The sequence below is a fragment of the Pelodiscus sinensis genome, chromosome 27, assembly GCF_049634645.1.
Source record: "Pelodiscus sinensis isolate JC-2024 chromosome 27, ASM4963464v1, whole genome shotgun sequence".
Taxonomy (NCBI): Eukaryota; Metazoa; Chordata; order Testudines; family Trionychidae; genus Pelodiscus; species Pelodiscus sinensis.
Genome location: NC_134737.1, coordinates 6,086,832 through 6,100,123, shown reverse-complemented (window position 1 = coordinate 6,100,123; position 13,292 = coordinate 6,086,832). Strand labels below are relative to the sequence as shown.

Below are 13,292 nucleotides of genomic sequence, written 5' to 3'. Positions count from 1 at the left end.
TGTTTAAAACTCAGCAGTGTTTGGACCTACATTTTTGATCGGGTCTTTGTCGTGACGGCTTCAGGTGCAAACCTTGGCTCTGGATCCTAGTTGGGACGCTGAGCTCTCTCTCTGTGTCCCCTCCCTGCCCTAGTGCCACCCCACACCTGGCTCATGTCTGGGACGTGCCCTTGTGGAGCTCGGCACACGCCCATTTCTGAAATCCCCGTGAGTGTGAAGGCTCATGGGACTGAGATGCTGCTGCGGGTAGGTGAGATTGAAAGCGGAGTCCATGCAGCTGGGAATTTTCTTGCTCTCTGGGCAGGAAGCCGAATGCTTCCTCTTTAACCCGTGGCTGCGAAGTGGGTGTTGCAATCCTAGACGGTTCTGTTGCTGCAGATGGGAGGCGCCTCTTTCACCTTGTGGCCCTCGACGCTGAGAATTTTTCTTGCGTCCGTATTTCATTCCAAGCTGGAGTGGCTTCTGCACATGGCTTTCCCTGCACAGGCTCCCAGCTCTTTCCCTTCCTTTTCCGAGCTCTGCTTTCATGCTGCTGGCAGAGGGAGGCTGGTGGCTAGCTGCTTTAAGGGTGACAGAACGTCTCCACTTTCCTGAACTTTATCAAGAAACAGCAGAGGTGTCGGGGAAGGAGGCCAGTGGAGACAGGAGAATGCGCCAGGGGGAAGTGGGTTGGTGACCCCTGAATAACAATGCTGGATAGAGACAGATTGTGCTCATGGGCAAACGGTACGCTAAGCAAAAGGCACTGCCTTCCCAAACCGCTCCCCCCACACTTCCCTCCCCCCTGAACGTTACTGTGTTGCTACCCCCCAGTGCCTGCCTTCCCTGGTGCTCCAGGACCGGGGAGGCTTGGGTCGTGCGCCACCCCACCCTCTCGTGATGGGGGCGGGGCCTGGACAGAGGGGGCAGGGCTGAGGTGGGGTTTGGGGCTTGCCCCATCCCTATCTTCACCTACCACCCATGATTGCGCCATGTTATGCTGGTGGGTATTGTCTGTGCACCACTGACCTTAGCTGGATGGAATCAGAACTCAGCCATGTGTCAAATCTCCGCTTGGCTGACATCTGATGGAGATTCTCCTGCAGCCCCTAGACATCAGACAAGCAGCTGTCGCCACGTTCCATATTGCTTCAGTGCTAGTGCTAGACGTGGCTGGCTGCGGTACAATAAGCTCCTTGCAGAAACAGGCAGGATCTGAGCCCTGCGAGCTGCGGGAGGTTCATCGCTTTAGCCAGGCTGCGTGTCCTGGTCCCATAACTCATTTTGGGGGGCAGGAGAAGTGGGAGGCTGGTGCTGCTTGACCCTCTGCTGGCGTGTAAATGGGCTTTTCGCCTCACAGACTTGTCTTCGCCTTGTGGCTCAGAGGTGAGCTGGCCTCATGCTGAAAATGCAGAGCACCCCCAACTACCTCTGGAGTACAGATGACGTGCTGGGCCAAGGAGCTACCGCCTGCGTGTACAAAGCCCGCAGCAAGGTGAGTGAGGGGCAGGAGGATGGGCTAGGAGGGGATTCTGTTGCAGGCATTCTAGCACGCTCACCCTCCCTCACACATGTAAAATTATCATGAGAAGCTGCATCAGTCTGGGACAAATTCTGCTCCTTGTGCCTAACAACTCTGTAATGATTATCCCATCAGAATCAATGAAAATAGGAAAAAAGCGGAAAACCACCTTCCCTGCCCTTAAGAATGTTACTTGTACATAAAGCAAAGAGAGAAGTAAGAACTTTGCGATCTGCATCCCGTACTGACACGTACAGGCAGACTAGTTCTGTGGACAAGCACTCGGCAAATTTGGGTTCCGTTCCCAGCTCAGACTGGATAGAATCTGAGATTTCAGGCAGGCCACTTCAGTTTCTCTCAGGTGCAGAGCAGTGTTGCCTGTACAATGAGTGCATGGGCAACCACCTAGGCGAAATTCAGGTGCTGCCTCAGCTGACGAGCAGAGTGTGTGTTTCTATTGGTGGTACACATGCACTTGGTGCTCATAACAATTTATTCTGCACATGGGTGGAAATAACTAGAGGGAACATTGGTGCGGAGCTTTCTGGCAATGCATGGACTCACGTGGGCTCCTAACTTAATTCCCCTCAATCTGTCCAATCTGACATGTTGCTAAACTCCTTCTCTAGTCTGATCTTCCAGCTGCCAACACCTCCCAGTTTGTGACATGCTTCCCAACCCTCCCAAGTGATACTGCCCTAACCCGATTCCCTGTGCTCTGCCCCCGTAACTACCAAGCCTTCCCCCACGTTCACACAACCCACTGTGCCCAACTACCAAACCCCAGCATGCTCTTCTCACCTCACCTAGCAATGAACTAGCCTTGCAGGGGTGCTGCTGCTGCTTTCCCACCATGCCTCACTGGTGCACAGCAGCCATGGTTGCATACTACACAGCCCAGCAATCACAGCCACGGTTGGTCATCGTTTTTCAGTCCCCGCACTGCTCTCTGTCTCATGCAAAGACAGAAGGCTGCAAAATCATCCAAGGCAGTTTCTTGTTAGAATCTGATCCAGGCCGTTTTCGTTCTGATGTGGATTTCAGCTGTGGTTTTCAAGGGATAATTTAGGTTGGGTTTTTCATAGAATCGTAAGGCTGGAAGAGACCTCAGGAGGTCATCATGTCCAGCCCCCTGCCCAAAGCAGGACCGACCCAACTCAATCATCCCAGCCAGGGCTTTGTCAAGCCAGGGCTTAAAAACCTCTAGGGATGGAGATTCCACCAGCTTTATCAGTGCTCCCATTCTGTGCGGATGGGAAACCCCCACCCCCACCCCCAGTGATGGCGGCGGAGTGAGGAGAACACTGAACTTGCTAGAAAATGCCACCCAGAAGAATCTGAATGTGTCCCGCACGAGGTCTAGGACATGGACCCACTTGGATCGATCCAGATGCCGATCAGTGTGTCTGCTTTTGGATGCTTATTCAGCTTGTCGTCTGACTACTCCATTCAGAGTTGGGCTTTGGAAAGATGCATTCAAAGGAGGATTTACAGTAATTCCTCTTTTAACATGTGCCCACTTAACACGTTTTCACGATAGTGCGATTTTTTTTTTTTTTTTTTTTTTTTTTTTTAGGGAATGTTTTTTGAATTACACGACTGTTCCCAGAATAACACAATTTCCCCAGCTGGCCCGTTGCTCGTGGCTGCGCGGGGCTTCTCCCGCCTCCCTGCAAAGTGGCGGAGGGTTTGCCACTCGCCGTGCCGTTCCCTGCTGACTCCCCCTCGCTGGACGTCTTGCCCCCTCTCCTCCGCCCCCACTTGCAGGCTGGTGGCTGGGTTTTCCCAGCCGGCCCGTCACCAGTGGCTGCGTGGGGCTTCCCCCGTCTCTTTGCAAAGCGGCCGAGGGTTCGCCGCTCACCGTGCCGTTCCCCACTGACTCCCCCTCGCCAGATGCAGTGCGGGTCCCAGCAGACCCATCACAGGGGCATACTCCCAACCCAATCCCACTCCCCTCTCCTCCCCTTCCCTTCCCCAGAGCCAAACACCTCCCCTCTCTGCTGTAATCCAGTCCCCTTTTTCCCCCCAACCTTATGTCCCGGTCCCAACAGACACCACCGCTTGAAACGCGACCCCCACCTTTTCCATTATTTTCATTGGGAAAATTGACCCTGCATAACACGTTGTCACTTAACACGATCATTGTCTGAAACATCTCTGTAGTGTTAAATGAGGAATGACTGTATAATGCAAATCACTCACTTTCAAGGAGGAAAGACTGGAGGGGGGGGATGGTCGGGTCCAGTTAGAGATGTTGTGCTGAACTGAATGTGTGTCCAGCACAGCGCCTTTCCCCTGTGCTTTATTGCTGGTCCTACCTTTTCAGATGGGGAGGGCTAGGCTTGGAAAGGGTGGAGCCCACAAAAAAATGTGGCCTGGACCATTTGCTTTCCATACCACAGGGGACTAGCAATAGCCAAGCTATTGAGTTAGGACAGGAACTGTATGAGGTCATGAAATGGGGAACAGAACGAGGGAGAGCCAAACAACCAGCTACGGTAACTGCAGCCTTGAGCAGTGGCGGCAAGTGAAGCATGTTTTTCAGCCCAGGGCTAATCTTGATCTTGCAAGGGGATTTCCAGATGACGCAAAGGGGGAATTGGGTTTTCAATGGGAGCTGGCCATTTCCCGTCTCTTTATGCCTTTGAAAACCTCCCCTTTAATCCTTTCATATCTACCTGGATTCTGAGCTGCCTTCTGTATTCATTTTTGGTGTCCCCTCGGGAGCAGAACTGTTGACACTTTACAGAACTTGTGTTGTACACTAATCTGTTCTCCTGCTCTCGGAATCTGTCCTATTCCTTTTCTCCTCCTTGCCCAGAGAGCTGGGGAGCTGGTTGCTGTGAAGGTCTTCAATAACGCCAGTTACCTGAGACCGCAGGAGGTGCAGATGAGAGAGTTCGAGGTGCTGCGGAAGTTAAACCATAAGAACATCGTCAAACTGTTTGCAGTTGAAGAGACTGTAAGTCTGTGTCTAGCTGAACAATGGAACAGGTGCGGTGTGGTGGTAATGTGACAGGGCTTGGCTTTTAGTGACTGTGACAGGCATATTCTCTTTCTCTGGTTTTTCTCTTCTCACCTCACTCCCTACCTATTGTTTCAGCTCAAAGTGCTTTGCGAAACTTTGTTTGTGATGTCTCCCAATATCTTTGTGGCATTGTTCCTCATAGGCCAGATCTACACTCAGGCGAAGCAAGAGATGCAATTCCAGCTACGTTAATTACGTGGCTGGAGTCGACGTTCTTTGTTCTGCATTACCCTGCTATCCCCACAGCAGGAGGCCAAGGAGAGCAAACACTCCCATTGACTTCCCTTGCACAAGCAGGAGTACTGGACATCAGCAGTGGTGCCCTCTGAGTTCCATTTAGTGAGTCTTAACTAGACTTGCTAAATCAAACTCCGGAAGATCGGTTGTGGCAGTGGCCGCCATCCGTTTAGCATAGACATGACCTTAGCCGGACAGAGGCACTGAAGGATGGAGCACTGAAGGGACTTGGCCAAGCCCCAGACCAGCTGAATGAAGTAACTAAAAATAGATCTGTTGTGCCTTCAGATCTGGTGCTTTCACACCACTAGTCTGCATGGATTCCTGCCCCTGAGGTGAGGGAGCCAAGTGCCTTGGAAAGCACACTCTTGTGACTCCTTTGCCAGTTTCTTTGAGTTCAGGATGGGGTGTGTTTGGCGAGGACTTGGTTTTGGGCAGCAGAGTTTATTTTCCAACCAATATTCTCTTGTGTGGACTGTCAGTTGTCTTGGACTAGAAGAGCCACGTAGGACAAGGAAGGAACAGAACCTGTCTGTTGCTGGGAGAAGGGGTGGGACACAGCAGCCTGCCCAGGGTCCCTGGGCATAGCACTGTGTCACAGGGCTTCTGTTCTGTAAGATGCAGCTGAAAGGATCCATCTCTCTCTCTCTCTCCGCCTGCCAGACCCAGGGAAACAGCAAGCAAAAGGTGCTAGTGATGGAATACTGCTCAAGTGGGAGCTTGCTGAGTGTATTGGAAGATCCAGAGAACTCCTTTGGCTTGGCCGAGTCAGAATTCCTCATCGTGCTGCATTGCGTTAGTAAGTGTCAGAACTACTAGCTTGGGCGGGGGGGGGGGGCAGAAAGAGGGATAATCATGTTCTTGATGCAGCGAGTAGGGTCATGGGATTTGCATTCTGTACAAGCATGGCCATACTGGGTCAGACCAAAGGTCCAGCTAGCCTTGTGTTCTGACAGTAGCTAATGCCAGGTCCTTCAGAGGGAATCAGCAGAACAGGGAGTCATCATGTGATCGGCTCCCTTGTCATTCATTCCCAGCTTGTGTCAAACAGAGGCTAGGGACACCATTCCTACCCATCCTGGCTCATAGCCATTGACAGACCTGTCCTCCAAGAATTTATCTAGCTCTTTTTTGAACCCTGTTATAGTCTTAGCTGTCCTCTGGCAAGGAGTTCCACAGGTTGACTTTGTGTTGTGGGGGGGAGGAACCCTTCCTTTGGTTTATTTTACATCTGTTGATTATTAATTTCATTTGTTGACCCCTCTTTCTTAGGTTATGAAAGGATTAAATAGCACTTCCTTATTGACTTTCCCCACAGTCATAATTTTATAAACCTCTCTGTTTCCCCTCTTAGACATCTCTTTTTTCAAGCCAAAAAGTTCCAGTCTTATTAATCTGTCCTCATACCCAGCTCTGTGATAGATCTACTGTTGTGTAATGATGTGGATGGGGGCAAAGAACAGCCCAGTGTGAATTTCACAAAGAAGTGAGAATGGTGGTGGTCCTGAGAACAAAGGCTGAATTCACAAGGGAGTATGATCCCTCGGCCAGAAGTGGACCTATCCACTGGTCCTCAGCGGAGGGGCCAGCTGTGACCGGTAGTCAGTTATCTTAAGAACCGAAACAGCCAAATTCTGGCCACTGAATAGTAACAGCTGAGTCACCACCCCAGACTGGATTTGAACCAGTGACTTGGCAGGTGAGAGACTCCGTACCCTGGAACCAAGTGCTTACACTGGCCACTTTCGCGCCCTGAGAGGCTGTTAGATGAGGGGCATCTCCATGCGCCTATGGTAGCAAGCCTCTTCTGAAGATGCCCGTAGCATCCCGCAGGAGCTGAGAGACTTAACTGTGCAACGGAATGGGAAGGTAGGCTGGGCCCACGTTAGCACGTATCTGAGGATATCATTTGCCAGGCCGTGCATCCCTACTTTAGAATGGGTGTCATGTTAATTGGTCATCTCTGTTTACCACAAGCTCACGTGAGCTTCAGTAGGGTCTGAAAGTTGAACCCGGGGTCCTCTGCCTCCCTTGATTCTAGCCCACCCGGCTGCCTGTGGGCAAAGCCGGCTCGAGGAAGCAGACACCAACCCTGCGCGCTGTCTCACTTCCCCATTGTGTTTTTAGTGGCCGGCATGAACCACCTCCGCGAGAACGGCATTGTCCACAGAGACATCAAACCCGGGAACATCATGCGGCTGGTGGGGGAAGACGGGCAGAGCGTCTACAAGCTCACGGACTTCGGGGCCGCCCGAGAGCTGGACGACGACGAGAAGTTCGTGTCCGTCTATGGGACGGAGGAATATCTTGTGAGTAAAACAAAATACCAGTTGGTTAATGAGCGGGAGCTGGTGGAGGGAAGGATTCCTTTGCTCAGCATACATGGTCTGGAACTCAAGGAGCACGGACTGTTGCTATGCATAGTAGAGACCAGCAAAACCTGACTTGGCTATAGCACTCTCCATCAGTAACTCGGTGTTTTACCAATGGGGAAACTGAGTCATGGGGGGTGGCCATGACTTACCCAGGCTCATCTAGCAGGTCAAGGGCAGACCTGGGACTAGATCCTAGGTCTCAAGTCTCAATCCATTGCTCTGTCCTGTTAGAATGGTGGATCTCCCCTCTGTCTTCACCCATTCCCTTCATAGAGACCCCTGTGCTTGAACTTCAAATCCGCAGCCACTTGCATAAACCTTGGCCATAGGAAGTGGAATGCCTCATTTTTGGGGAACCTAGCGTATAAGGACCTGATTTTTTTCCAGAGAACGGGTGCTCCCATGTTTGGAAAACTAAACCCCTTTATAGTCTCTCTAGTTGGGCATCCAAAAATGGAGGAACCTCTAATTACTACTCAAATCCAAACTTCTCTGACCACCCTGCTATAAGTCAAGCAGATTGATTCACAATGCTTTTATCCACTTCGTCCCATTAGCACCCGGACATGTACGAGCGGGCAGTGCTGAGGAAGCCCCAGCAAAAGGCTTATGGGGTGACTGTGGATCTGTGGAGCATTGGGGTAACCTTTTACCATGCTGCTACGGGCAGTCTCCCGTTCATCCCCTTTGGCGGACCTCGCAGGAATAAAGAAATCATGTAGGTAGTGCTGCCAGCAGGAACGTGGTGTTGAAATGGGCTTGATGCTGTTTTGGCTGAGTTGGGTGAATCGAAGTATGTCCTTCGGTGAGACGGGGATGAGGTAGGCAACATGTGCATTGAACGTCACGCTAGCAATGCACCCTAGTTCTGACCTGCCCTACCACCCGCTGCATCAGTGTGGCATCTTGCTCCAGCTCTGCCTCCTACTCCTTGCTATCTTGAGTCCTGCCTCTGTCCGGACCCGAGGCTTGTGGTCTTGGAGGTCAGCTGAATACCCATGCCGGCTATTGTGCCGTTTATGACGAGAGTGGAATTGACCTGGTCTGTGAGTTGCTTGTGCACCTTGGCTTACTAATGACTTAATCACCCAGATTCTCAAGTGTACCTTAGATCTGCTGCAAGGGTGGCTTATGGCTGGCTTCATCTGCAGTCCCCAGCATTCCTTGCTCTGTGGGGGTGGTAAGATAGAGCACAACATGGCGGGGACTGCAGTTTCAGTGGGATTGCCCTGGATTGGCAAGTCCCCAGGGCAGCCCCTGCTCTAGTTCGCCCCATGGCTCTCACTGCAGCGTTGTGCCGTGGGGCGCCCAAGTCCCCTGGAGGGGACCCGACCTGGCGAGGTTTGTCCCTACCTCGAGCACACCAGGGTTCTGCTTCGAGCCAGCATCCAGCAGGAAGACAACAGAGCTGCAGCTGGCAATCAGGGCCCCGGGCTATGATACGTTTGCCTTGATATCGGTGTGTCTGTGGCTTCTGTGGTTTAACGGCTGAACGACAGAGCAGCTTCTGGCTTTGCTTTCAGGCCTCTGCTTGAACTGCTCCTCCTCCCTCTGTGCACCCTCTTCCGACAGCACCGCCGCTTCCCCCCATGGCATGATGGGAGCAGGCTTCGGATTTTTTTCTTTGCGTTTCTCCAAGGTGTGAGGGATGGGCATCGCTGTCGGGATTCTTTTTGTGGTGGATGGTTCTGAATCGCACCTTCAACAAGCCGATGCCTCAGTGGTACCCAGGGAGCAGGCAGGTGCAAAGCAGGCTAAGCACGTGTGGGCTATGGGACTGCCCCGTTGGCTTAGCTAGCATGCCCAGTCTCGGCACGCTTGTGTTCGCTGGTCCGGTTTTCCAGTTTGGGCCCCTCTGGTGGGTGGTAAATTCTTGGTGTTGTCAATTGAAACGCCTCCCTGATCACAATGGGAAGGTGGAGACTGCTTTCTCTCCATACCTGACTCATTTTCCTTCTCTTCTCCGCCCGGGCCCCCTACACGCCTGCCAAGAGATTTGCAGACCCGGGGATGGGAATGTGCCAAGTGGAGGCCAGTGGTCGAGTTTCCACACAATGGAACCGCTTCCTTTCAACAGGCATAAAATAACGACTGAGAAACCCGCTGGAGCTATCGCAGGCGTCCAGAGGCAGGAGAACGGGCCCATTGAGTGGAGCTACGAGTTGCCCATCACCTGCCAACTGTCAGTGTGAGTGTTGGAGGGTTGGGGTTACCCGGCAGTCTCTGCTCCCAGCGAGCTCCTGCTTTGATAAGCACATGAGAGCGGCCAGACTGGGTCAGACCAAAGGTCCATCTAGCTCAGGGTCCTGTCTGCCGACAGTGGCCAATGCCAGGTGCCCCAGAGGGAGGGAACACAACAGGTAATCCTCCCATGATCCCTCCCCTGTCTCGCACTTCCAGAGAAACAGAGGCTAGGGACACCGTTCCTACCCATCCTGGCTCATAGTCATTACTGGACCTAACCTCCATGAATCTGTCTAGCTCTTTTTTTAACCCTGTAAAAGTCCTAGCCTTCACCACATCCTCAGGATCGTAGAGCTTTGAACCAGACAATGGGTTGCATGGACAGAAATGCTACTTTGAACTGGCGAAGAGCACAGAGACTCTGGTCTGCTCTTGGCATACTCCAGCGAGGTAGCTTCTGCCATGCCAACATCCCTCCGTTAGGGTCTGTAGTAATGCTAACATCTCTGTGCAAGTGGTGTTTTTCAGTGCTGCAGAGGGAGATGTAGACCCCTTGTTATGCAGCTCATAAGCTCCCTGGGGCAGGATGTGGGTTGGCATGCTCACGAAGCACAGCTGTGCTTCCCCCTCCAGTGGCTGGACTGTACACATGCTTGAGTTGGCTCCATCCTTGGAGCCAGTGGCACTGGGGCTAGTGGCTCAGGCAGTCAAAGTTTTTGCTTTTCAGTCCAAAGGTGCATTGAGTCCCTGCTGCCAACGACCCTCCTGGGTGCACCGTATAGTGCCGGGTACGTTGCTGGGGCTGAAGTACAGAACGTTGAGCACGGTGAAGACTTTGAGAGCAACACGAGGCTCTTGAAAAGCCGTGGCTGCTTCCTCTCAGAGAATATGTGGAGCCCACTGGTATCTCTGTCCCTCCTTTAGTCTTTGTGACTGTTGACCTATCTCCTGGAATGTGCTCAGTTATGTGAAGGCTGCAGTAGAATCAAGAGCCTAAGTGTAAATGAGGGATGCAAGATGCTAACTGGTGACCCAGTAACCAGGTGGCTTATCGGCCTGCTTACAAGGTAACTGATTAACCAGCCTGACCAGCTGCATTCTGTCTGTGGCTGCAGTGGGCCCAGCTGGAGGAGCCCCCTCCCCAGTGGCAACCAGGCTGGAGCAATCCCCACCACCCATGGGCATGGCAGGGTTTAGGGCTGGAATACGTGGCAGGACCAGAGCAGCCCATTCTCCCGGCTTGTTGTGTCACAGGCGGGGGAAGGAGGGGCTTGCTCCAGGGTTAACCAGTTAAACCTAGCATTGAACTGGCTAACGAGCATGCTTTTCCGATTAGCCTGGGTACCCTGTCTTGCTTCAGCACAGGGACAAGCTCCCAAGACTGCAAACACACTCTATAAGCAACACACCTGTGAGACCTTTCCTCAGCATTCAACCACACAGCCCCTCTGGGAGCTGCACCCGAGATAAATCTGTCTTGGGCTGTGCAGAAATAACCTCATGAAATTTGCCCCCTTCCTCAATGTAATGAAAGATATGCACAGACTTCTTGCTCCTCAGGTGACAATTATTTACACCGGGTGTATTAATAAAACAAAAGTAATTTTATGAAGTATAAAAGATAGGATTTAAGGGGTCAGAAGAAAGTAAACAGAATAAAGTAAGTTACTAAGCAAAATAAAACAGAAAACACAAGATAACATGAATACAATGTAATATCTCACCTTACACGATGTTCTAATAATCTTCACAGATTAGACATAATTCCAGCCTGAGCCCAGTTTCTTCTCCCAGTTCAGACTTAGATACTTTATCTTGGGTGGGGTATCCTGGAAGAACTGACAATTTGGATTATATCACTTCCCACTCTTAACTAGGTTTTGCAAAAGGCAGGAATTCTTTGTGTTTAGTCTAACTTGCCCTCTGTTCTTGTGGGGAAATACAACATCCAAGATGGATCCTAAATTGGGTGACATGGCCACATGTCTTGGTAGGTCAGCCCCCACCTCCAAAGCCCCTCCTATCAGGCTTTCAGGAAAAACAAATATTCACAAATCATTGTCCTGCGTTTTGGGCCGTTAAGTTCCTTGAGTACTACTCATGGATTTTCATTTAGCATGACTACAGTAGTAACACAAGTTTATACAGGCAGTCCCCGGGTTACGTACAAGATAGGGACTGTAGGTTTGTTCTTAAGTTGAATCTGTATGTAAGTTGGAACTGGCTGCTGAAACTGACCGCCAGTTCCGACTTAAATACAGAATCAACTTAAGAACCCCAAGCGTCCCCAAGTCAGCTGCTGCTGAAACTGATCAGCGGCTGATTCCAGGAAGCCCGGGGCAGAGCAACTCTGCCTCGGGCTTCCTGTAGTCAGCCGCTGGTCGGTTTCAACAGCGGCTGACTTGGGGACGCCTGGGGCAGAGCAGCTGGGGTGCTGCTGGGTTGCTCCAGTAGCGCTGCTCCTTGGCTGAAAACTGACCAGCAGTGGCTGCATCAGGACGCCTTGGGCAGAGCAGCTGGGGTGCTGCCTGGTTGGTCCAGTAGCGCCCAAAGCGGCGCTGCGGGACCAACCGGCAGTGCCCCAGCTGCTCTGCCCCAGGCGTCTGGAGAAAAGCCTAGTCTGCTGGGGGGGGGGGGGGGAGGTACTAGCTGTGCCCCTCCCCCCCCCAGCAGACCAGGAAGACGTGGGCGGCGGACCGAGACGCACCGCGGTCCCGCTGCCCGGGTCCTCCGTGGCTTTGCTCCCAGTCTACCTGGTCTGCTGGAGACCAGCAGACCAGAGAGACGGGGAGCAAAGCCTCTGAGGACGCCGGCAGCGGGACAGCCGCGGCACGTCTGGGCTGCCCCGCTGCCAGCTTCCCCCGAGGCTTTGCTCCGCTGCCCGAGCCCCTCCGCGGCTTTGCTCCGCGTCTTCCTGGTCTGCAGACCAGGGAGACGCGGAGCAGCTTTTCTTGCCCTGGAGTACACGGGCGGCGGGACCGCGAGGTCCCGCAGTCCGTGTCCTCCGGGGCGAGAAAAGCCCCGTTCATAACTGCGGATCTGACACAAGTCGGATCCGCGTAAGTCGGGGACTGCCTGTACTTCATATTTCTAACTTCAGGTATAGGAATGATACATGAATGCAATAGAATAATCTTATTCAGTAGGTCACAACCTTTCAGTGATAGCTCACATAAAATATTTTATATAATTGCAGTTATGTCATATTCATAAGTATATTTTCACACAGAATATTGACTTCCCTGTCATAACACCGCTGTTGTAAATATTATCCCTGCTTCTTACTGATCTGTTCTGTGCCCATCACTGAACTATCTGGGGTATTTAAGGACGGGGCTGAAACATATTGATGGGGCAAGGAGAACACATTACCAGAACTACCTGAGAAATGGTTTTCCCATTCTGTGAAAATTATCAAGTTACTGACCTTTTCTTGCATCCTAACTTGGGAGGGCAAATTGAATTCTAGAAAACTTGCATGAACCAAAAATCCTCCCTTCCTCCACAGTTCTGTTTTGGGTCAATCAAAATGTTTTGTTTCAATGGCAGCTTTTTTCCTTAAACTCTTCTCATTTAAATTCACTAAAGTGTTGAAGAAGGCCTTTCCATTTGAAAATGTCGAGATAGGGTGTTTCAATCATTCTGGGGGAAATTTTTTTTTTTTAATTTTGATCTGGGAGATTGATCTAAACTTGATCCTTTTTTGCAAGTAGCTTCAACTTGAACGAATAGGAGAAAATTTAGTTGATCCAAATATTTCCTAGCAGCTGTATGCTTAACCTTTTGTTCTCGGTGCCATTCCTCTAGTGTGGTTAACGAGGGGATTTCAGCATCTACGGCTGTCAGACCAGCACTCAATTCATCATAGAGAAAAATGCATTCATTCCTTAAACTCTCCCCTCAGTCCTCCCACACAATCCTTCCCTCCTATCAGATGAGGCTTCAAGGTTTTATGTTGAGTCTCTCT

The 13,292-nt window shown here is 51.5% G+C and overlaps 1 protein-coding gene across 6 annotated transcripts in view; it reads left to right on the top strand.

Annotated features, from left to right (window-relative positions):
* IKBKE (inhibitor of nuclear factor kappa B kinase subunit epsilon) overlaps positions 1-13,292 on the top strand; it is a 48,709-nt gene that overhangs the window by 14,447 nt on the left and 20,970 nt on the right. For 5 of the 6 annotated variants that reach the window (XM_075910142.1, XM_075910144.1, XM_075910143.1 and 2 more), the window contains 6 exons: positions 1,340-1,474; positions 4,323-4,463; positions 5,430-5,565; positions 6,894-7,075; positions 7,699-7,859; positions 8,781-9,329. In XM_075910142.1, the coding sequence (XP_075766257.1) occupies positions 1,379-1,474; positions 4,323-4,463; positions 5,430-5,565; positions 6,894-7,075; positions 7,699-7,859; positions 8,781-9,329 (1,265 nt within the window). In that variant the 5' untranslated portion in view covers positions 1,340-1,378. The remainder of the gene's footprint in view (positions 1-1,339; positions 1,475-4,322; positions 4,464-5,429; positions 5,566-6,893; positions 7,076-7,698; positions 7,860-8,780; positions 9,330-13,292) is intronic. The other variant, XM_075910147.1, reaches the window with a different exon arrangement.